Source organism: Choloepus didactylus, chromosome 7 (assembly GCF_015220235.1).
Source record: "Choloepus didactylus isolate mChoDid1 chromosome 7, mChoDid1.pri, whole genome shotgun sequence".
Classification (NCBI taxonomy): Eukaryota; Metazoa; Chordata; class Mammalia; order Pilosa; family Megalonychidae; genus Choloepus; species Choloepus didactylus.
Genome location: NC_051313.1, coordinates 65,406,242 through 65,432,069, shown reverse-complemented (window position 1 = coordinate 65,432,069; position 25,828 = coordinate 65,406,242). Strand labels below are relative to the sequence as shown.

At 35.9% G+C, this 25,828-nt stretch overlaps 1 protein-coding gene across 4 annotated transcripts in view; it reads right to left on the bottom strand.

Moving 5' to 3' along the window:
* Positions 1-281: 281 nt before the first annotated feature.
* CGA (glycoprotein hormones, alpha polypeptide) overlaps positions 282-25,828 on the bottom strand; it is a 38,272-nt gene continuing 12,725 nt past the window's right edge. Inside the window, exons 1-4 of one of the 4 annotated variants that reach the window (XM_037843847.1) lie at positions 21,318-21,422; positions 2,320-2,426; positions 1,066-1,250; positions 282-607 (exon numbers count right to left, since the gene is read on the bottom strand). In XM_037843847.1, coding sequence (XP_037699775.1) covers positions 530-607; positions 1,066-1,250; positions 2,320-2,419 — 363 coding nt within the window. In that variant the 5' untranslated portion in view covers positions 2,420-2,426; positions 21,318-21,422 and the 3' untranslated portion in view covers positions 282-529. Of the gene's footprint in view, positions 608-1,065; positions 1,251-2,319; positions 2,427-12,192; positions 12,219-15,133; positions 15,253-21,317; positions 21,423-25,828 lie in introns of those variants that run through there. The other 3 variants (XM_037843846.1, XM_037843844.1, XM_037843845.1) reach the window with 3 other exon arrangements.

Here is a 25,828-nt window from a genome sequence, read left to right as displayed (position 1 = left end):
AAAATAGGGTGAGGGGGTGTTTTGGGTGTTCTTCTTTACTTTTATTTTTTATTCTTCTTTTCACTTTTTCTGGTACAAGGAAAATGTTCAAAAAATAGATTGGGGTGATGAATGCACAACTATATGATGGTACTGGGAACAATTGATTGTATACTTTGGATGATTGTATGGTATGTGAATATATCTCAATAAAATGGAATTTTAAAAAAAGCAACTGGCTTTAAACATTTAAGAAAAGAAATAATTACTCAGTGATTGAACAATGATTTAAAAGACTTTATTTCCAGGAGAGCAGCTTTTTATGGTCATGCTAAATGCTGTATTTCATTCCAAATGAAAAGAGCTAAACTGCTGATTATGCTGTAGGATAAGGAAAAAGGCAATAGAGCTGCAATACATCCTTGAAGCATGTCAAAAGTGGCATAGTAAGGAAAAGGAGGGTTTTATCTCACAAGACCATAAACACTGAACAACTTAATTTTCTATTCCAGGAAATCAGCAATCATCAACACAGCACTTTATAAAATATTTAAGATTTATGATAATAACAAGTACTGCAGTGGCATTCTGTGTGGTTCTCCACTTTGGCATTTCCCATTACAGTGGCCTGAAGGGGAAGAAAAAAAAAAAAAAAAAAAAATATATATATATATATATATATATATATATATATATATATATATATATATATATTTATATATAGGCAAAATTTTTTAATGTTAAATAAAATTGCTTGTAGTCAGCAGAACTAAATAGATTCTTAGTGCATTTGGATATTCTCCTTTCCAGCTGATATTTTTCCCTCTAAAATGTTAGGTTTGCAACATTCCCCACCTTCCCCCTCTTGTCCTCCACCCCAATTCTCTTCATTCTGAATAAATCCAGACTGTACTCACAAAACTGCTGACTCTCTTGATTAAAAGGAACAAATTCTGCCCCTTCCTGAACAAATGTCCAACAAAGGACGGGTCATTAGTCATATTTATAACATTCAAGCCCATGGATGTACTCTGCAGACATTTCTCTGGTTAGATTTAAGGCTTCTGGGGCCCTTTAAGTTCTCACCTTGGTAAATGCTTTGGCCACACAGCATGTAGCCTCTGAGGTGATGTTCTTTGGAACCAACATTGTCTTCTTGGACCTCGCTGGAGTGGGATATGCTCTGGAGAAGCAGCAGCCCATACACTGATAAATCGGGGCACCCAGCTTGGAGAAGTATCTGTTTTCCTTTAGCTTGCATTCTGGACAACCTATTATAAAAAAGACAAAGAGCAAAATAATCCAGAAAGGATTCAAAAGGAAACTATGGATTTCTTCTTATGTATAAGATGGTAAATATTCCATTTTCCATTGAAGATGAAAAGAAAATAAATAAATATTTTTTTAAAAATAAGCTAATCTTCCTACATAATATCTATTTGTAGTAATCACAGTTATTCAGTTATTTATATGGGAAAACAATTTTTGCAGATATGCATGGGGAATCTCAGTTTTGGTACTTTCTCTCTCTTCAAGCATAGGTTCTCTAGCCCAACGCTAATAGTATGCCTATAGGGAACACAAAACTTGACAGATGAAAACACCATACTCATCCAAAAGGAGAATTTTGCCCAGAGGCAAAATATTTTGCCCTTTGGAATCTGCTGTTGTTTTTCCTCCTAGATACTCCAAATATTGACAGAAAAAAATGTCAGAATTAAGAAAGCTTGGTGAGCATGGACAGCCTGATATTAGATCTGGCATCTACACTTGGGAACTGGGATTAAAATATTACTGCTTATCCAGAGAAAAGTCCTAATCAGTAGTAGTTCACAATTTCACAGAGATGGAATTATACCAGCTACCATAGGAAATTTTTCAAATAATACAGCAAAACAAATTTACATCATAAAATGTTTTTTTTCTTTTCTCACTTGTTAACTGATGTGAAAATTCATCTACAAAGGCAACATTAAAATCTTCTCAAATCTTTAGGGAGAACTGTGCAAAAAAAAAAAAAAAAAAAAGAGCCTACTGAATAAAAAGCATTTTCTGCTTGTAAAAATTCAGATAAAGAATAACGAGGAATCTATTTCAGATGAAAATGTACAGGACAGGCTGCTATTTAAATGGACATGTAAGATATCATTTTCACTGTACATTTTCTGAACCTAATTTAATTTTATGTCCACAATCTGCAAGTTCCTAGATATGTATCCAGCAGCAAAGATTTATTATCACATTTGAAAGGGAGGTAGAAATGTAATTAATGGAGTTATTGATACACATCTAAAACTGTATCTAGTTCTTATTACTGCAAACCCAAGTTTGGTCACGCACCCTGCATTGTAAACTCTCCATCAGGAAAGGAATGGAGAATATGCAGAAACACAGACAATGTGGCCAGAATGACAGCTGCATATTTCCTGTAGTAACCCATGGCTCTCCTGCAAAGCAAACATAGAAAAAAAAAAGTGAATCTAAAATTGGCTTACTGGTCATACAATCAGTATGTTTTAATAATCAGTAGTTTTAACATTACTACTAATAATAGTCATCAGTGTCTTCACTCCTCCCCCTTCAGCTTCCCAACACTCTACAGCCATGTAAGTAACTTTTTAAAAATTTCACTCTCTCTAGGAAAGAGATAGGGAATTGAGTTTTTCCATTCCTCACATAAACCACTTGAATTGAGCTTAATGATAACAATAATTATCTTTTTGTAAAAATACCATCTTGTTAAGAAACCTCAACATCCTTGTTTGTAGAACAGGAAACTTAAACTAGATAATATCAGGCTAGGATATATACGATATATAAGATATACACACATTGAGGGCCATCCTTTCCATTCCCAGGTTGGACAATGGAAGAGACAATATCTCTCCTGCTTTTTATACACTGGTAGAACTCTAAGTCATACCATCAATATGCAACAGTGAATGCTGATCCAATTGTGAGGCAGGGGATAGAGTAGAGAATGCTGATCAAAGTTTTCTTAAAGGCACTTCTTGACTGACTCACACCCGTAGATACAGTTTTATCTAAACATTTTGAATGCATGAGGCCAGACTAGTCCAGGTCAGCTGAGTGATTGACCATATTCATGCATTGACCCCACTGCATCTGAGAAAGGGGAGGTAGGGATTGGACTGTATCCTCACATGTCTTAGAAAAGTCTGTGTTAGATAAGAGGGGCAAATGTTATCCCATTCTGTAACTGAAAATGTAATGGCTTGCTTATGCTAAAACAATGAGAGGTAAGTAGGACACAGCATCAATTACCAATAAAAAAGACAATTCCAAACACTTAAAGAAAAATAAACACCAATTTTACATAATCTCTTAGAAAACAGAAGAGGAGGGAATATTTCCCAAATCATTTTATGAGGTTAGGGTTACCCTGACACCAAAACCAGACATAGAGAGTACCAAAAGAAAGAAAGAGAGAAAGAGAGAGAGAGAGAGAGAACTACAGTTCAAAATCTCACATGTAAAAATTCTCAGCAAAATATTAGCAAATGGGATCCAGCAATGTATAAGAAGAATTATACACCACAACCAACTGGAGCTAATGCAAAGTAGCCAAAGCTAGTTCAAATTCAAAACTCAATTGATGTGGTCCACCATATCAACAGGATAAGGAAGAAAAATTATATGATTATAACAACTGACACAGAAAAAGAATTTGACAACTTCCGACACCCATTCATGATAAAACTCTCAGCAAAGTAGAAACCAAGAGAACTTTCTCAACTTGATAGAGAGTATCTACAAAAACTCTACAGCTAACGTCATACTCAATGGTGAAAGGCTGACTGTTTTCCCCATAAGACTGGGAACATGACAAGGATATCGACTTTCACCACTATTATTTAACGTAGTACTGAAAGATCTAGTCAGTGCAATATGGCAAGAAAAAGAAATAATAAGTATTCCATTCAGAAAGGAAGAAATAAAACTATCCCTTTTTGTAGAAGGCAAGATCGTCTATTTAAAAACCCCAGGAAGTCTACAAAAAAAAGAAAAAAAGACTCCTAGAACTAAGAAGTGAGTTCAGCAAAATCACATGACACAAGATCAACATGCAAAATTCAGTTATATTCCTATACAGTAAAAAGAAATATGTGAAAACAAATAAAAAACATAATACTATTTACAATTGCTCCAAAGAGTGTAAAATACTTAGGTATAAATCTAACAAAATATGTACAGGATTTATATGCTGAAAATTACAAAATGCTGATGAAAGAAATCAAAGACCTGAATACATGGAGAGACATATCCTGTTCATGGATAGAAAAACTTAACATAGTAAAGATGTCAGTTCTCTTCAAATGGATCTATAGATTTAATGAAATAGTGATCAAAATCCCAGCAAGGTTTATGTAGATATAGACAAGCTTATTCTAAAATTTATATTGAAAGGCAAAAGATCTAAAATAGCTAAAACAATTTCAGAAATGAAGTGGAAGGAAACACACTATCCTGTGAAAAGATTTATAATATAGCTATAGTAGTCTAGACACTGTGTTATTGGCAGAGGGATAAATACATGGACCGGTGGAACAGAAGAGGGAACCCAGAAATACAGCCACACAAATATGCCCAACTGATTTTTGACAAAGTTACCGAAGCAATTTTAATGGAGGACTTTTCAACAAACAGTCCTAGAGCAACTGGATATCCATAGGCTAAAAATGAACTCAACCTAAACTTCATACCTTATACAAAAAATTATCTCAAAACGTATCATAAACTTAAATGTAAAATGTGAAACTATAAAATTTTTAGAAAAATACATAGGAAAAACATATTCAGAACTGAAGAATTTTTAGACTTGACAACAAAAGCATGATCCATATAAGGAAAACTCAATAAATTGGGCCTCATCAAAATTAAAAACATTTGCCCTGCAAAAGACACCGTTAAGACAATGAAAAACATATTACAGACTGGGAGAAAATATTTGCAAGCCAATATCTAGTCCAATATCTAAGACTAGTATCTAGAATATACAAAAAATATGTATGTTTGTGTACAATATATAGAATAACTTTTTTTAATTTTTTTCTATTTGATTATTGCTGAAAAATGTGTAGCAGAGAATATAACAATTTAAAGTATACATTTAGAACACATTTTAATAATTCTAAATGATTTATTTTGACAAACCTAAGGAACAAAAACCTGAGAGTTACAGTTTAATGTTGGCTACCCCAGCTATCCTGACTTAAAATCCAATAATGTTTAATACCAACAAAGGCAAAACAAAAATTAGAATATTATGGCCTTAACCTGATAGCCACATGGCTTGAGGCAGTCCTTTAATTTGCTATGAGATCTAAGCAAAAATTATAGTCCTTCAGATTCACCATCAGACTGCAGTTTTCTCTGATCAACAAATATTCCACTTTAAAGACCCAGTCTTGTGGTGGAGATTAGAAAAGATACCTACAGCTTTTGGTTTCCTAATTCAGAACACCACCCTGTAGCCCCTCAGAGAATAGACCTAGAAAGTAGGGGCATAAAAGAAGTTGCATTTCTAATGCAGAAATACAGTCGCTACTTATTATTATCACTTGTACCCACCCACCATCTCCAAACAAGTCATGCTGTTTAAATCCTCTAATCAACCTCTAGCAATATTTATGTATTTCAGCCTATGCTTTACTGGTAAATGAAGAGACTATTCTCTCAGCACCAACTTATGATTTCATGACTGAAATTCTTCATTGGAATAAGAAGTTATAAACTGCTTCTATGACAGTAAAATCAAACTTTAATTGGGGAGTCAGACAATATTGCCTTTTTTTCCAAAATTTTAATTTGTATTTGTACATAGAAAACACAACACATTTCTCATTCATTTAGCCAATTAATCCAAAGAAAGAAGTGAAATATTATGATTACAAGTATGTTAATAAAAGAAACTCTTTTAGTAATATATAGAATACACTTTTAAAACATATAACTCTCAAAACACAACAGTAAAAAAAATACATAAACCAATTTGAAAATGGACATTGTACTGAAGAGAATATTTTGATAGCAAATAAGCACATGCATAGGTATTCAACATCAATCAGCCATTAAGGACATAAAACTTAGAATGAGATATCACTACCTAACCTATCAGGGTGACTAAAATAAAATTAAAAAAACCAATAACACCAAATGCTGGCTTGGATGCAGAGATACGGGATAATTCATATATCGCTGATGGGAATATAAAATGGTACAGCCACTCTATAAAATAGTTCAAGAGTTTTTTATAAATATGCACTTACATATGACCCAACAGTGGTATTCTTGGACATTTATCCCAGAGAAATGAAAACTTCACTAAAATTTGTATACAAATGTTCATTAGCAACTTTATTCATAATAGCAAAAACTAGAAACAACCCAAATGTCCTCCAACAGGTGAATGTTTAATAAACAGTGGTATACACATGCCATGGAATACTAAATAGCAATAAAAAGCAACAGCTGATACACACAGCAACTTGCATGGATCTCAAAGGAATTATGCCCAGTGAAGAAAGCCAACTCAAAAGGTTACATACTATATGAATTCATTTATATAACATTCTTGAAATAACAAAATTATAGAGATGGAGAATGGATTATTAGTTGCCAGGGGTTAGCGTTGGGGGTCAGGGGCCTGACAGGGGTTAACAAGGCTGCAAAAGGATTACATGAGTGAGCTACGTGGTGACAGACAGTTTTGTAGCCTGAATGTGATAGTGTTCACACTAATCTATACATGGGATAAAATTCCATATAACTATACACACACAAATGTGTGAATGCATTTAATGCTAGTGAAATCTGAATAAGTTTGTGGATTGAACCAATGCCAATTTCCAGTTTTCATATTGTACTGTCATTATGCAAAAATGATATCATTGGAGGAACGTAGGAGAAAGGTACATTGTTTTGCAACTTCCTCTGAATCTATAATTCAATCTATAATTATTTTGAAATAAAAAGTTTGAAAAAAAAGACAATCAAGACTGAAGTTTAAAACCACACAAGTCGAAACTTGTGATTATATTTCATGCAGATTGACATAAGACCATGTTTTTACTAGATGCTTATACCAACCCACAAACCTTTTTAAGAATAATTTGTCAGACAGCAGAACTAACAGTTTGAAATATAGACAAAGAGGCTGCATGAATGTAGCTGAGACTGAAATATAAGTATGCCATTATTGCTGTCTAATTTATAAATTTATACTTAAGTAAATATGGGTTTTATTTACCTTCCTGCATATATAATTAACACTGAATAAATATTGTTTGAAGTCAGTGGTTCTCAAAGTGTGATCTGGGAACCCCAAGCTCTTTTGAGGATCTGTGAGGTCAAAATTATCTTTGTAATAATACTAAGACATGGTCTGCCTTTTTTGCTCTCATTCTCTCATGAGTGTTCTATGAAGCTATCTAGAGGTTACATGACAGGTGATATTAAAAAGATTGAATAAAGAAGCAAATGCTAACCTAACTACCTTCTATTAGGCCAGATATTAAAGAGATTTGCAAAATGGTAAAACAATGCACCTCTTCTCACTGATTATATTTTTGTTTGGGAAAATGTGTTTTATTTTTATGATTGTGTTACTTACATTAATATATAACGGATTTACTGTAGTTTGTAAATGAATAAATTTAATGAATAAATATTTTAAACATTTTCTATTATAATTTCTAAATCATCAAATTTTGATAGATACAACCCCTATAAACAAAAGCTCTTTGGTCTCTTCAAAAGAAGAGTGTAAATGGATCCTGAGACCAAAAAAGTTTGGTCTCACTTGCTACCCTAAGCGAAATATATGAAGCCAGAAGAAACTTTCGTAGTTAAAACTGGTTTGCTTTTTAAACTAGTATCATTTTTGTGCTTTGATATTACAGCTCATATATTATGAAAATTCAGCCCTTATGCAGGGAGTAATTATATCAGAATTAATTCAGAGAGAAACATTTATAACAAGATTGCAGAATGTGAGAGCATGAAGTTGATGCACATAATAGAATTTGCTTTATTATAACATGAAAAAGCAGAACTAATGTCACCATTCCTCTAGCGTTCAATAGCAGAAACAAGTATCTTTCTCCTCATTTTAATAGATGAGAGTAACCAAACAGAAAGGGATTAACTCTCAAATTCTAGGTGTTTTTGAAAACATTTTAATAAATCTTTTTATCATTCTAACCACCTTTAGGTTTTTCTATTTTGGAATTTGGAAAGAAAAATTCTAGAATTGGGGCAGGGAAAAAATATGTTCAGCTGGGGATTTATGTTATTTTATGAAATATCCTCAATTTAAAGTCAGATGTATTAATACTGGGCTCTTTTGGTATTCCAAGCCATCATCCTACCCCAGCCCATATCCACTCAACACACCCTTATCACCTGCCACTCACATTGGCAGAATAATATGAATCCAAGAAACAAGTGTTTTCTCAACTGGACCTTCTCAGCCTACCCCTCTCAGAGTCTTTTAAGGGGCTGCCCAACTGCCAGCTCCACTGTGAAGTCTCCACCTATTCCCAAAGCCAGAATAAATAACTCTCTCTGCTGCATTCACCTATCACTTTAATTGTAATTCTTAGATCAAGTCCCACAGTCTAACCTGAACTCTACCCAGTTAAGGATATGCTTGTCTCTCAATCTGTGAGAAAGCTCTTTAAGAGCAAAGCCCATGTCCCTCCTATCTGCCACCACCCAAGCACAAACCCTGGCACATGGTAGATGCTCATTGCGATTGTTGTTAGAACAGTAACAATAAGACCTATCAAAAGTTGCTAATGTAGGTTGTCATTCACACCAAGGAACAAGATAACCTTTGAATGCAACTTAGAATAAGTGTTCAACAAGATAAAATATTTTCAGATCATAAATTCATTACAGGTAGTATGTTCTCTCTTAGCCACATAATTTGTAGCTGATTAATGCATGATTCTGTAAGTGTTAAATGTGCCACAAGAAGGAGCCATTTTATGCTAGGATATAAAAGTCATAAATAAGAATTCAAAAGAAAACATTAATAAAAAGCATATATAAGAGATCCAAGTTTAAATTTGGTGTCCGTTAGTTTATATTAAGCTATATGTGCACACAAAGTTAGATTCTTGATAAAATATGACTCACTGAGGAAAAGAGCATTCTTCAAAGTATAAATGAATATTAATATAATTACTACTTTTATTTAATATTTGTTTCCATATTATTTATTGAGATATATATAAACAATGGTTTAAATTTTTTAAATAAGTAAACACTCTACCAGTGTACCACACAAGCCATGTATATATATATTTATATTTGTGAATGTATACAAATGTAGATACCTGTGTGCATGTACATATACATAGACATGAACTATTGTTCCAAAAAAATTACAAGTGCTTAAAACATGTGATACGCTGCCCTTCACTTGCAAAGATGTTGCTTTTGATGCCCACTGCCACAGAGTGAGTTTCTTGTTTTTCTTTGGTGGTGATAGCTGGGATGACTCATCCATACCCTCACAGGGGAAGGGGAAGTCCAGCTGACTCATACCATACATTTTTGAGATGACTGGCTAGGATTAAAGACATAATTCTATGTTAATAGAACAGATTAAATCTAACTGACTTGTAGAGAGCTAACCTAAGGCTTCACCTCATTAGCCCCTCTAACTAATCCAGCTGCCACCCAGGAGGGGAAAGAGTCGGGTGCCTTAAGTGAATGGTAACTGATGAGAGGGACCCCCTCGAGGGTCAAGTCTTTAGACCCCAGCATGTTGCCTGGCATGAGATGGGATTCAATAATTCCTATTAAACAGAGAATAATCCTGTAACTGTTGATTAGCATCTTGCCTTCATATATGGATCCCATGAACTGGTTCAGAGGATAGTTCAATAGGTCAACATTAATGAAAGATTTGAAGATTGACAGTCACAAGGAGAAGAGGAGAGCCTCTTTCATCCCACCAACTTCCACGGAGTAGGCTCTGAGCCCCTCTGCAGGCTCACCTCTCCCTCCTGCCAAGTGTAATCTTTTCGGAACAATATTTCATGTAGATATGTGTGCACAGGCACACACGTATCTAGAGTGTCTTTCAGGATTTCGTTTCCAGTCCCCCAACCTTCCAGGTTCCAAGTAAATACCTTATGTCAACATTTTTCCCAGGCACTAGAGTAACCCTGAGACCCCTTAACATGTTCACCAATAGTTTTCTCCAAAGATGGTGACGAGGAATGACTGGGGTTGGGGAAAAGAGGAGAGACTTGTTAATACCCCCACAGTCTGCTTCACCTCCCCTCATCTATTCTTTGATAAAGATAATTAGTAACTTTTTTCTTTTATAAAAAGATGAGTTTTAGGTAACTTGGCAGGAATTCAAATGTTGTAAAGTGCATAATTTCAGGTTCACATTGAATGCTTGGAAGATTTAAAGACTTTGATTGAGTACCTGCTACAGGGCAGGCACTGTGCAAAGTAGGGGTGAGACAAACATTAATGAAATAAATTCCCTGCCATATGGAGAGTTCAGAGTACAATGAGAGAGAGACACAGATACAAAGGCAAATAACTATGAGCTAAAGTGATAAACACTGTAATAAATGTCTGTATAGACATTGAGGCATTTGGTAGGCTGGAAACATGAATAAGGCCAGATGAAAAATTAATGAGCATGAAGAATATGCACTTGATGGAAAAAGAAACAGAAAAGTAGTAAATGTATATTTTATTGTTTTGACATTTGCACAGGAGCCTTATGTATTCAGTAGTCCTCTTGACTTCCCCAATAGGCAGAGGTAGCCAGTAGCATATCCCGACTCCCTCCAGTATCCAGAGGAGAACAAGGCCAAGGGAAGCCACACAGTCTAGCAGCAATATTCGTGATGGGGCTTCTGTTTACAGCTCACTTAGCCTCCACAAAATTTTAAAAGGGTGCCGACTGGTTTCCCAGAAGAAATTAAAAGAAAATAAGTAGAAAGGGGAGGCCCATAGTAAGAGAAATATATGGCATGGCTTGTAAAGCCATATGAGAACCCAGGGGTTTCCCTAAAGAATAGAACAAAGAATGAACTTTAAGAATATTTGTTTTTTAAAGGGGAGAGAAAGAGCAGACCATATTTAGAAAAAAGTTGAAGGAGTCATAGAAGTATATAAATGATTTCAATTCCTTTATGGCTGTTCTTGTAATAATTATATTTTGAGAATTTTCTTATCTTTGACTAAATTTAAGGGACTTACACTAAGATGTATACTTTACGTTTTGTTACTTAAAGATGCTTTACAATGCTAACAAAATTATATAATTAAAATCCTGGTTCTTCCATTGCCCTTCTGGTTTTCCTAGCACATAAGCATTTTAAAAATTTTCTTCCTACTAACTCTATATTGTAAAAAAAAAAAAATCAATAAGAAACGTTGATGGGAAAAACTCTATGCATCATAAAATATTGCCTTAAATGAAAATTTCAAATGTTTTTTTTTGTTTTAAAATACCCCAATTTAAAAATATTATTGCTCTAATAAACACAACAGAAATAAAACATTGCATAGTATCAAGTTATCACATAGGAAAGTGAAAGATCTAAAGGCCAGAAAAGTTTTGTACGGAGTATTTTATAGAAATATAAGAATCTTTCTCATAACTGCTTAAATATGTGCATTATATTTTGTTATGTTTAGTTGAATTATTTTCATGCAATCTTTTGACCTCTGAAGTAATTATCCCTATTTAAAAATACTAAAGCACAAAAAAAAATATTTAGCAAATACAAAGACAACCCAAAAAAACTCTGTAATGGAATAGAAAGCCCAGGATGAAAGATTTCTCAATACTGGAGCCTTAATTTATAAGGCTTTTTTTTTTTCCTGTGATAAAAACAGAGCAGAGCCACCTCAAAGAGAAGCCACCTTGCTGTTCATCACCTCTGAGTTTTCACTCCCGTGGCAGGTTGTTCTTTCCACAGATAGCCACAGTAATATCGCTCAGGCCACACGCTCTTCTGACCTTGCCACCCCCACAACAGAAGGCTGCCTGTCTGCGCCCCATTTGTTCCAGGCAGGCCCTGTGACTGCCTAGACCAATACAATATGGCAAGAGTGACGCTGGACGAATTCCCAGCGTATCTCTTAACTGCCCTGGCAAGGCTCTCTTCCTGTCTCCTCAGAAACCTGTTAACAGGTAAGAAATGTGACTACCTGAGACCACTGTACATTGAGAAGATCAAGCCACATGAAGAGACTCTGGAGGATAAGATGCCACACGGAGAGAGAGAAAGAGGTCAAGAGCCACGAGTCTCCAGACACAGGAGGCAAGAAGCCAAGCTGGACAACCAGCCATGGGGTGGCTCCAGCCCCAGCAGCTGTCGACTGCAACTCCATGGGAGGTAGTAGCACAGTCCACCTCCAGAACACCGAGATAATAATAATTTGCTGTTTTATCCACTAAGTTTTTGGGTAATTTGGTGCATGACAATAGATAATTGAACAACTGCTGTAACAACTGCCATATCTTATAACAAGAATTTCTCCTCCGAATCTTAAAGATGGGACCACACTCTTGCTTATTTTCTCCCTGTATTTTTATGCTGTGGTGGGTTATTTACATAACACATATTCAGTTCATCTATGAGGAAAAATGTAACAAAGCATGAAAAAACTTTGGGGTTGGCATTCCACATAATATCTGTAAAACTGGATTTGGTAATAATAATATCTTATACTTTATAAATAACACCAACCATTTATTGAGCACTTGTGTGTGCTAGATATTCTTCTGGACACCTTGAATACCCAAATACATTCAATACTCAAAACAGCCATGTGAGGACTTACTCCCATTTTCACAGATAAAGAAATACAGAATTAAAGTAACTTATACAAGGTCACATAGTCAGTCACTGACAGAACCATGATTTAAAAGCATCTATTTACAATTCCAAACTCCAAGCTCTGAACCACTCTGTACTGCCTTCAATTCTGTATATTTTACAATAAGCTTCTTAAATGATTTTTTCAGATAGCATGCCCCTTAGTAAGATGCTGGTATCTTGTTTTCAAGAAAAGTAACAGTATCATGCACCAGCTTAAATATAACTTGCCCGTCTAACTTTTATTTTACTAATTTTTTTACACTACTTTCTACAGATCAAACTCAAGAAGGTCATTTCATTTGGATGAAGAGGGATAGCACAGATATTTTATAACCGATGAAGTTGTGAGGACCAGCATCTGATTGGTGGGGAGTGAGGGACAGGGGGAGAAGCACAAGCTTTCACTTACATTCCCTTGTTCGATTCTCTTTACAAGTCCATGAGGAAAGCACTGTTATGGCAACTATGTCACAGATGAGAAAACTACACTTCAGAGAATTAAAGGAATTTGCCAAAGATACCCAGAAATTAATCTAACACTAAGACACAGCCCTTCCACCTGCACTACCCCCATAGCCTAGAAGTACACACCTAATCCATTTCCTCATTTATGACCTTGATTTACATATGGATTATGCTTTTACAAGTGTCTTTCTTAATCCAATTCCTTTCCTTGTGCCCCCGATTCCACCCCTAATCCAGCCTCAGTCCTCTCTCTCTTAGTTGCCAATGTATTAAGGACGCTGAAACATTTCTGTAATGTTATTTCTGAGTCTGATGAACCGGAGAGTTACTGGTTTACTTTGTAGAACACCATAATGGGCACTGCTGAAATGTTACACCTAAATCAGAATTTGCAAAGATCACAAGTTGACAGCAAACTGCTCTAGGCTTCACAATCGATACAAATGGAAGTTTGTGCTGTGGGCCTTGCTGCTCTCAATGGAAATATTAATAGATTCCTGTAATTTTTTCTCTTTGTGAAAGCACATTACCTTGAATTGCTTTTGAACAAGATGCACATTACTTTCTAATTTTGCTATTTCTATTTCCCAGCTCATAACTCTGGGTTTTCATGTAAAAATTTGAATCCCACATTAAGAAGAAATATACAATGAAACTGAGAATCTGTTCTGATGAACATAATGAATTGCTTTGTTAACATTTTCACAAGCTATCCTTTTCATCAGGAAACAATAAGAAATATGGCTCACAAATTTCACAGATGAAAGGTAAAGTTGAAATAAAAATATGTAGAACTTTCATAAATGGTGACTATTCTTATCTTTAAAAAAATCAAGACTAGCAAAATATTACAGTGCAATTTGGGTGATTAATATTTTGAATAATTGAACTGGTGTTAAGCAATTATTTTTAAGTCTTCTGATGTTTTAAAAAGATTCCTCTGTTCTAGTACAAAATATCTTACTTTTCAGTGGTAAAAGGATTGTAGTACTTAGGAAACAAAAGTTCCTGCAGGGATGAAATGGAGCTTTTGCATTCCTAAGGGACCCACACAATATCAGCCCATAATTCTTCCCACGTGCCCAAATCCTGTGCCTCAACACTAATAAGGAGAAACAAAAGAGCACTTTGATTTTCAAGTCTCAATTTCCCAACCAGCCACCAAAGTCAGCTAGTGCTGATGTTGACTAAGGACAGCAGAAGTTTCCAGAGACTCTCACTGGAACAAAATAATTAGATTTGGGCAAGTGATTTATCATTGAAAGGCTATCAGTAATACTTGGAGAAGTACTACTGATTCTTATTTTTGTAGCATTCTATGAAAGAAGAAAATAGAAACGATGTTGTTCAAGACATTCCAGTGTTACTATTCAAGTCTATGGGAGAACACCTATTCAAAAAATATCAGAAGTTGTCGTCATTTGGCTGAATAGGTGAGCTGCTCTATCACTGGCTAGTTTGAAGATAGTTATGCATCATTTAAAAACTGATAATAAAAAAATATAAACAACTTACATGTCTACTCCCTTGGAAGTCACTCAAAAGAATGTCTTTCAAATGACATCTAATAGAGGAAAATTTTTAGACACTGACAGGCACTCAAGCATCTCAGTAGGAGATGTTCAGTTTCTGACTTCTGTTAGATAACATCTTATTCTGTGATCACAGACCACAATTTTGCAGATTCCAATTCAATCATGCATGCTGAAAGGTTATGCACAGACCCTGAAAGCTCCCCTGTATTCTCAAATTTTTCACTCCTCAGTCAATTAAAATCCCCCAAATTGTTTCATTCATATTACCTTCCTCTGGGCTTTCTGCAGGATTTGTTCAGAGCAGTTGACTGTGAATCTGAAGAGGGATTTTAGTTCCGTCTTAAGATTTTTCAGTAACTGCTGTTAATAAAGTCCTCACCTGTCTTTTATATCAGCAGAGTCATAAAAACAGCACATTCCCACCTGTATCTAAGCCTGGGGATCAACAGTAAATTCCATCCAATGATTGAATGGTACTTGGTGTAATTACCATGACATCAATTTGAGCTTATCTTGCTTTGACCCTTAGATCATTTTTTGTTTTGAGCCATTTTCAGGCAGTGGACTGCAAGGTCAGCCTATGAAAAGAGAGTACACTGTCATTTCCTACGTAATTTTACCAAGACTTACACAAAACATCCTGAAAGATGACACTTTTCTATAAACAAGACCCTAAGAGTATCACATTTAATTAGCTAAGTACCTGATGTTTACTTAAAACAGAAGAGCTTTAGATTTCAGATAACAGATATGAAGCATTTCCAGGCTTACAACATTATTCCCACTAGGAAAGAGAAAAATAAAACACATGCCTATTTAGAATTTTCCAAAATTAATGTGCATCTGAATTAAATAAAGATGCAGGGAAAAGGTATGAGGTAGCTCTAAAACGGACTGATTGGTTCTCAGTGTTTGAGCCCCCTTTTTTTTTCTCATTACACTTTTGTGAGGCTCAGTTGCTGCTCAAACAGAAAATATATGTGCTATGGTTTGCCCACTGTAGCACAATTAGTTAACTCCAAGGTTGGCAGTCCAGTGTATACCTAAAATCTTCACAGTTCCTCTGGCAGAGGCGGCTGCTTTCACAGCTGCTTTTATTCCACACAGATTATGACGCTTCAAACCATTCTCTCTCCATCTACTCTTCTCAGTGCCACTTCTGTTGGAACTAGCTTAGACACAAACTACCTAAGTCCTCCTCAGGGGAGAGTTTAAAAGACCCATGTGATGCAAAAAGCAAGTCTTGTTTGATATAAAGAAACTGACCACACAAAGCAGTTGTTCTGTGATTTGCTCTCTGTGATAAATTGATTTGTTTCAGTTCTTACACCTTTCCAGATTTCCCACATCCCTTTTTGATGGTTTCTTCTGGTACACACCCTACCCGTTTGCCTTTTCCTGATGATAAGTGATGTCGTTATTCATGAATTTCTATGATTTACATCTCATAGGATTGGAGTGCAGTATATTTTCAATGTTTCAGGCTTAGTTTTGAAATCTGAGGTTTTATTGTTTTAGGAGAAGGGAAATCTTTCAAATCCTAAGGAAAGATTCTTCCCCCACTTCTAATTGGGCATTTTATTCTCCTCTATTATCTTCTCTCTCCTTCAATTTTGCTTTCTTTTGATCCTCCCTCTCTTTTTTATCTGAATGATTAAGAAGAAATAATGTTTCTTGTGTGTTTTTATTAAATTATTTTCATTTGATTATGATTTGGTAATGGGTTTTATTTTTATTTCACATGTTCTGCATAAGAATTAGGAAGAATTGGTTATTTTAAGGGATTCATATGAAAGTTTTTATGGTGTATTTAAAGTTTGCACAGTCTTGTGAATTTTTTAAAAAACATGATATGGAAAAATAAATAAATAATGCAAAAGAACTGTCAAAATAGTCCCTCTCATGTTAGACCTCCCTCCCTCCTCCATTCGCCTGCTCAAGGACAATGTTTACAGTTTCTTGTGTATGTTTCTGCAGATATACTATGTATATATAAGCAAATTATACTCCCCTTGCAAATTCTCCTTAAAACGACAAACAATACAAAAAATTGGAGGAAGTCTTGCATCTATGGTCATAGTTTAGAGAAATTTCTTTCTGTTAATACAGTGTAGGTCATATATCTACATAATTTCTATAATGAGCATGTCTTAGTTTAATAGTTGGAGAAAGTGTTAACAAATACGTATTTTTTAAAGTTTCACTATTTTATATAGCTGCTGTCATATATTACTGACAATTCTATCCCATAACTGATAGCTCTATTTATCCCCCTGTGGATAGTTGGCAGGGTTGGTGAAGTGAGGGGCACAAACTGTACTCCTCGTTTATTTATAGTTACCTCCCAGATGCTAAAATTTGGAGTACCCATTACCAGGAAAGTAAATTGGCTTAAGACACTGGCATGATGCATGGCAACCAGTCTCCTTCAATAGGAAAAGGCTAAAAAGCACATATGCTACTGAAAGCCGGTCAGGAATATTTTTGCATAAGAAGCGTGGCACACATACAGGCTGTGCTAAATGTGTGAACTTTCCCTAATGAAGGTATACAATTTATGCACTGATTATTCAAAAATAGCCACCTTTGTAACTGTTTCATATGCTCGCTTGATTTGTTTTATTAAACATAATTTGATCTTTCTAATAGCAAACTATGATTATCAAAAACATCATGCTGTAACCAGAAGGGCCAAGGTATGTAAAATCCTTGTTTTTTCTAGCAGTTTTTTTCTGTAATTTAATGATACATTACATGACTTTAAAATTTCAAACAGCTCAAGAGTATACACAATGAATCAAATAAGTTTTCCTCATACCTCAAAATTTCCAATCCCATTCCCAAAGGTATCCATATTTAACAATTTCTTATTGTTTCCACAAATTTTCTATGTATATGCACACATGTATTCTGGGGTTTTGCTGTACATGAACAGAAACAATATGCTTATTGCTCAGTATCTTGCCTTCTTTTTTCTGTTAACCTAACCACATATCTTGATGATTTTTCCATAGTCACCTAACCCATATTTTTTAATAGAACAAAATATTATTACCCACTAATTGTTTAATGAGTTCCCTATTAATGATCATTTGCACATTACCAGTTTTCACTATTACAAACAATGCTATAATTATCATCCTGGTTCTGGTTACAGCTACAATTATTGTTCCAGGATAAATTCTTAGAAGTGGAATTGCTGAATCAAAGAGAACTAGTATTTTAAATTTGAACAAGGATTGCTAAAGTACTCTTCTCCATACCTCTTCAAAGCTGATGCCATGAAATATTGTGAAACTAATAGATGAAAATCAGTGCCTTATTTTAATTGGCACTGACATAATTTTGAACAGGGCCAAACATCATTTCATAAATGATAGGTTATTAATAGGTTATTTTTTCTGTGGATGGCCTGTTCAAAACTCTTTCTCAATTTTAAGTTTTATTTTTAATTTTAAGTTTGACTTTTGACTCTTTTATGGTATTTTTACCATACGATAATTTTTATGTGGTCAAATTTTGTCTATCTTTTACTTTTAGACTTGTAGGTTTTAGGTAATGCCAAGATACTAAAAACAAGTATCCATATTTTATTCTAGATTATATACAGTTTTATTTATTTTAGGTTTAGATCATTAATTCATCTGTAACTTGTTTTGGTATAGGGAGTAAAGTAGAAATCCAGCTTCTTTTTAAATCTAAATGACAAGCCAGTTGTTACAATACATGTATTCAGTAATCAATCCTTTTTTTCTCCAATGATTTGATATGCCATTATATTGTAAAATATTCTGGGGTCCATTTTTGAATTCTCCATTATGAATCCTACTGATAAAAAATGTTCAGTAAGTGATTTTAAGTGTTTTTAAATGCATTGAGATCATAAATCATTAGAACTTAATTATCTACTGCCCACCTCCAAGGGTAGCAACAAAAGTACATTATCCAAAGAGAAATCAGACATAAATCATACCCATAAGTTACTAAGAATCTGGTCATTATCAATTAAAAGTATTGGAATTTTCCCTCCATCTTCTCTTTGACTTGTTGTGAGGCTAGAAAGACAAATCCCTGATTTCCTAACCTCCACTGGAATCTTCAGTGTTGTATAACTGTTTCTTGAAGAACATTCTATGTATCACCTAAGTCAAAATTACCATGGTGTTTGCTTAAAATGCAGATTCTTGGACACCATCTGGTACCTACTGGATCAAAATCTTTGTCAGTTGAGCCCAGAAATTTGCAGTTTACATGCCAAAGTTTAGGAACAATGGCTGTATAGTATTGTTTAGTAAGCCAGAAATGTAGCTAAGGAAAAATGTGGTTTGTTTTCATCTTTGACTGTCCCTGTAGCACAACTAAATTGAAAATGGAAAAGTCATTTGTTCAGCTATGTGAACCTCCATTCTACACAAATAGCTGAAACATCCTGCAATAGGAATTTAAGATGAAGATAGCCCAAAGCATCAAAACAACTATCCCATGGTTACAGACGCAAAAACAGGCTGCCGGCTGTTTCTTGGTCAAGATAAGGTTTTTAATCAGCAGCAGCAGGTAAGGTAAGTGGCAGTCTGAAAGAACTGCCTGAGACATGATGTCTTACATACGCAGAGGCAACAAAACCTCCCCAGAATTGATGGACAAGAAGCAGGCAGACTTGACACATGCAAAGCAGCCGAGAATATTCTCTGCTATTTCAGTCAAAACAGGGTGGCCTAATCAATAATGCAAACATCCTGTTTCTCGGGCTAACAAACTCTGTCACTTGAACTCTCAGAGAGATAAAGAAACTGCTGGCACAATTATACATAATCTTCCGTTATCTGAAATGTCAGTAGAGTAGGCAAATAATGCTGAGAAGAAAGGAAGGAAAATCTTGCAGGTGAAAAGTAATTTGTTTAACATTTTCCCATTTCTTTTTGCTTTGCACATATCTCCTCCCCCTTCCATTTCAGAATGTTTTCAGTAATGGGCTATCAATGAAAGGCTGCCCGGGAAAAATGGGTTTTGTGCAAGAACCAAAAGAGAAGCAATTGTATTGATTGGGTGGTTCAGTTATATTTATAGTGAAGTATGACAGGGGGAAAATGAAGCCCAAAAGAACTTCCAACACTGATTTTGCAGGGGAGGTTTTAGGAGATATTCAAAGTCACACAGGTTTGCCTTTATAAAGCATCTCCTTTCTAATGGGGCTGCCTCCTTTGCAGTGAGAGGTTAGGGTACTACATTCAGAAATCTATACATATTCTCCATCTATGACTGTGTAAGTGACCACATGCTGCTTTAGAAACAGTGAAGAACTTGGTGGGAGGGAATCAGAGTCACTTTCATCAAGCAAAGTAGATTTCCTTTGAACTAGACTTTTAGGGTAAGTAACAAGAATCCCATGATTCCTACAAGGAGGGGCCAGCAGTGCCAGTTAGCCTGACCTAAAATCCTAGCTGCTATTCAATGGAAAATATGTTTGGGAGAAAGAGGGAGACCTTGTTACAAACTGATCCTAATTGACACCTCCTACCCATGAGCACCGGCTGAATTAGAGGATGGAAATATTCTGTCTAATCTCAAACTCTAAATGCTGCCCAGACGTCACTGGGGCTTATGAAAGTCCCAGACATTTTTCAGATAGTGGGAGACTGCCTCTCACAAAGGTACCTCCACATTTCTCTAGCATTTTGGAAGCAGCTTTGATCATCCATTACCCGCTAGCCCCTTCTACACACACACACACGCACACACACACACATTTCCCACACTCACATCTCCAAGAAAAATTTACCCTGTAGGAGTTGGGGGCAAACAACTCGCTGGAGAATGGGAATAGATAGTAAAAGTTTTCCCACTTCATCTTTCTATATGCCTAATCAGATGCCAAGGCCACCTAAACCATATCAGATTGCCACCAAAATCAGCTCTCCAAGCCCATTCTCAAGGGAGTTGTTTGAACTTGAGTCACTGTGCAACACTAAAGTTTGGTTCCATAAGAAGAAGAAAGAGGAGGAAAAGAAAGAGGAGGAAGAGGAATAGAATTTGTATATGACTGCAAATTACCACAAAATACAGAATAAGAGTTTGTCGATAAAGACATAGAGAAAACCCATATGAAGATCAATTCTTAGACTTCAGAGAATTGAGACAATACTATCATTATTTGAGTATATGTCCTGTGTTTTTTAAATTAATTTTGTTTTAATGATGGTTTATATCCTTTAAAATAATGAGAGACCCTCTGGATGTGGTCCCAGAAATAGGGTTGGAAGTTCTGGTCTAAAACAAACAGCTTGCAAAACGCATCCACTCTCATAGCTTCACATGAAATCTCTGTTCCAGCCCTGACATCTCCCCTGAGCTTCAAGTCTATATCTTTGTTCAGTCTGTTAGTTATCTGTTGCTGTATAACCAATTACCCCCAAACTTAGCAGATTACAAGAACAAAGATTTATGATCTCACGTGGTTTTTGATGATCAGGAATCTGGGAACAGCTTAGCTGGATGGTTCCAAATCAGGGTCTCTGACTAGCTTGCAGCCAAACTATCAGCTGGATCTACAGTCAACTCAGCACTCTACTGAGGCTTAATTTAAACAGTTCAACAGATGAATTAAAAAAAAAAAAAAAAAAACCTTAAAATTGGGAAACTGTACTTTCAGCAAGCTTTACTTTTGCTATTGCGGCTGTTGGAGCTGACTGTGTGGGAGAGTAACTGCTGTAGAAATTGTGGATTTAAAATTTAAAAGCTCATATATTTTTAGAGAAGAGAAACAATTAAAATTAAATGTAACTCAAAATCCAGTTAGTAGAGTTGGCATTTAAATTGGCTGTTTAATTAGCAAAATTCTATATGATTAGTCACTTGAAAAATATCTTTGAAAAGTAAAGTATTTTAATATGCTCCAGCTCTTAGATGATCTATGTAATTTGATCTTTGTGCTCCTCTCTGGAATTGACTTGTTCTACAGTGTGAGTTAACGAGCTCCTGGACTAATATTTTAGAGCTTATCGGAATGCAAGCAGAAAGTGAAAATTTTTTTGACAGCAAAGTATACCAAGCCTCAAAAGACCATTGTCTATTCTCAGTGTGCTAATGGGGTATAAGGGAGAAAACTTTCTCTTCATGTGCAAGTCCTAGATCCCTAGCTTACATTCCATATGAGTCATTGGGTAGATGTCCATCTTTGAAGGTTGGGTTAATGAATCAGAGAATTCTTGAGGTTGTGATCCTACCCTAAAACATTTTTTTTAAAACAAAGGGCCCATTTTTTTAAATCCATTGCACACAATCATGAGAAGTTCTTTGAGAAAGGATATCTAGTTCAATTCATTTTTTCATTTAGAACTAGACCAAAACCATGCCAACAGATAAGAATCCAACCCATTTTTAGAGCTCCCGATGGCAGAGACTGGTTAGATTCTCACCAAAAACATTTCTTCTTCCTGTGCACCCAGACAAACTGCATTTCTGAACTTCCTTGCACCTAGTAGTGGGACCATATGACCAGTTCTTGCCAATGGAACGTGAGAAGAAGGAATAAATTGCTTCCTCACCAAGACAGTTAAGAAGAATGCACCTTCCCCATGTGCTTTCTCTTTGCCCCCTTGTGCTTCCTGGATGGTGCCTTTGAGGCCACATGTTGAAGACAGCAGAGCCACAGGATGGAAGGAGGCTGATCCTTAAAGGACTGTGAGCAGAAGTCTTTCCCACAACTGTGGGGCACAGCCCCTGCTTCCCTCACCCCACTCCTGACTTCATTGATCTGGGAGACAAGCAAGAAATAACTGCTATTATGATGAACCACTGAGACTTGATTATTCAAGCATCTGGTGTTAGCCTACTTTACATCCTCCCAAAAAGAAACTCCCATTACCAGCATAATCCAAATACAATGTCTAAACAATGTTGCCTCATGTTATATTATTCTAGTTGTTAGAGGTCAGGGGATCTTAATATTTTTGGAGTCAAGGACTGTTTTGAATCAGATAAAAACCCAAAACTCCTCTCCTTAGGAAAATGCTTAAAATACGTGCTCAAAATTTTGCCTAAAATGTCACAGTATTTTCAGAACCCTAAGAAGCTCATCAATAGATCCCAAGCTAAGAACCTTGCTATTAGCAATTAGTGTATTAGGAATATAGAAGAGCTCCCAAGTAAGTATAAAGTGTATATTTTTTCAAGCTTTCCAATTTACATTTTACTTCCCCCCTTATACACAGCTATGCAATTATATTCACATCTTTGATCTTTGATTTTTAAAAAATGGTGAAAATTTAGTCATTTAACATTGATTTTTCTCTCTCAAAGCAAAGATGTCAGTGTGACAGTCCCATTGCCAAATTTCAATTCTGTGAACATGCCTCTTGATTTCTGTATCGATTGTGAGCAGTCTCCATCAGCGACATGGTGGTCAATATTCTGTGCCAGGCACTCTGCAATTGCTTTTGGAAACAGAATCTTAACTCCCTAGCATGACCCGTAAGACCTTTTCAATTTTGCTCTTGTTAAGCTTGCTAACTGCATCTCTCATCACTCCCCTACAGAAAGTTTTGGTTCCAATAACATCATCCTACTTGTCACACACTAAATCTGCCATTTTCTTTCATGCCTCTGTGACTTTGCCCAGAATGTACTTTTCCTTGAATGCCCTAAAACTTTTCTTATGCTCTAGATTCAGCTCAAGCATCAGCTCTCTGGAAATCATCTCTGACCTGCCCATTCCTGCTGAATGAGGCATCTCCATGAGTCCTTCCACAGTACCATTCATGCTCCTGCCATGGAACTCACCACACACTGTACCATATACAAAGACTTGCTGTTCAGCCTCCCACTCGACTGTTAGTTCCTTTGGGGTAAAGACTGATTTTATTGCATATTCTTTATATAGCATTGTACTTGATGCAGAATGAAGCATGTCTCATTCTAAAGGAACTCACATTTAAGGTAAGTAGTTAGGGACACAGGAAGAAAAATGACCAAATGTAGCATACTATGTTTTAAAGGCATCAATAGAAAGATGCTCAAAGTACTAGGGTATGATGGTTAAGTTCATGTGTCAACTTGGCTAGATTATGGTGTCCAGTTGTTTGGGCAAACAAGCATTGGCCTGATTGTTACTATAAGGGTATTTCATGGATTTAAATCATCAGTCAGTTGTTTGCATGTATGGATGATTGCATTTACAGTCAACAAAGGAGATTGCTTTCAGCAATAGGAGAAGTCTCATCCAAACAGTAGAAGGCCTTAAAGGGAGAACTGATGATTTCAGCAATCAGAAATTCTATCGCTACTTCAGATTTTCCTGGGGAATGCATCAACGTTCCCAACTTGGGGCCTGCCCTATAGAATTCAAACTTGCCACTCCCCATGGTCACATGACCAATTTCTATAATAAATCTCATAATATTTACATATATTATATATGTACATATACATATATATATACACACACACACACATATATCTTATATAATATTTACATATATATTATGTGTGTATATGTGTGTGGGGTGGGTGGGTGTGTGTGTGTGTGTATCTTGTTGGTTTTGTTTCTCTGGATAACACTAGTACATATGGAAACACACAAGATGGGGCAATTAGTTCTGGAAAAGTGAGAGAAGAAGAAAAGGAAAGAAAGAAACATTCAAGGAAGACTTCACAGAGGACAAGATTTTGAGTTAGGCCTTGACAGTTGAGTAAATCTGCCAGAGAGAAGTGAGGAAAAATTTGTACAGGATATCCTCCTGGGTCCCATGACAGGGCTACCCCATTGTCTTATAATCTGACTGGCAGAAGCATCAGATCTTTTCTAAGCTTTCCTGACTGAGAGACTGGCTCTCAGTAACCTTACCTCTTTGTCACCTCCATTCTCCCAGTGCTTGATCTTGAGTATCTTCCTGGTTCATCTGAATTGCTGATCATCCTCACTCTGCCTTGTGTGTGAACTTGTCAAACGTGCAAATTTTATCTCTATCACCTTGGCTTAGAAGAACTGGAGTGAGCTACCCCTACTTGTAGCAAGAGCTTAACTGAGTGCTAAGTGTATTAGTTTGGTCTAAGTATTCTAGTTTGTCAATTTAGTTTAGGTAAAAGTGGAATTTTTTTGAATGAGATTGGGGTGTCTCATGTAACCAAACCATGAAAGGCCCCTCCATTTTCATCTTAGCCTCATTCTTCCAGGGATTGCCATTCTTTCCTCCTCATAGGAGCCACCTTCACAACTCAAAAAATATGACCACAGATGGATCCTAAACCTCATATCTCAGAGCTTCCATTATCATGCAGGATTCTGCAGGTTTCAGAGGGAAAATTCCAGGAGAAGGACTCTGGTCTGACTCAGGTCAGATTCTTACCACTGGACCAATTGTGATAGGCTGAATAATATCCACCCCCCAAGATGTCCATATGCTAATCCCCAGAACCTGTGAATAGGTTACCTTACATATAAGAGGGATTTTGCAGATGTGATTAAGTTAAGAATTTTGAGACAGGAAGACATGCATTATCTAGGAAAGCTCAAAATGCAATCATAAGCATCCTCATAAGAGGGAGGCAGGAGGATGAGAGAGAGAAAGAAAGAAAGAGAAACACAGAGAGAGAAGATGTATGGGTAAAAGCAGATGTCAAGGAGGAAAGAAGATGCTATGTTGCTGGCTTTGAAGATGGTTGAAGGGGCCATGAGCCAAGGACTGTAGGTAGCCTCTGGAAGCTGGAAAGGGCAGTGAAATGGTTTCTCTCTTAGGGTCTCTAGAAGGAAAGCAGACCTATCAACACCTTGTTTTTATACCAGTGAGCCTGACTTCGGACATCTGCTTGCCAGAACTATAAGATAATGAATTCATGTTGTTTTAAGTCACTAAATTTGTGGCAATTTTTTTGCAGCAGCAATATAAAACTAATTTACCAATTAAATATGGCCAGGGGGCATGGTTATGATTTGTGCAGCTTCAGTCAGAAACAGTCCAGATTGAT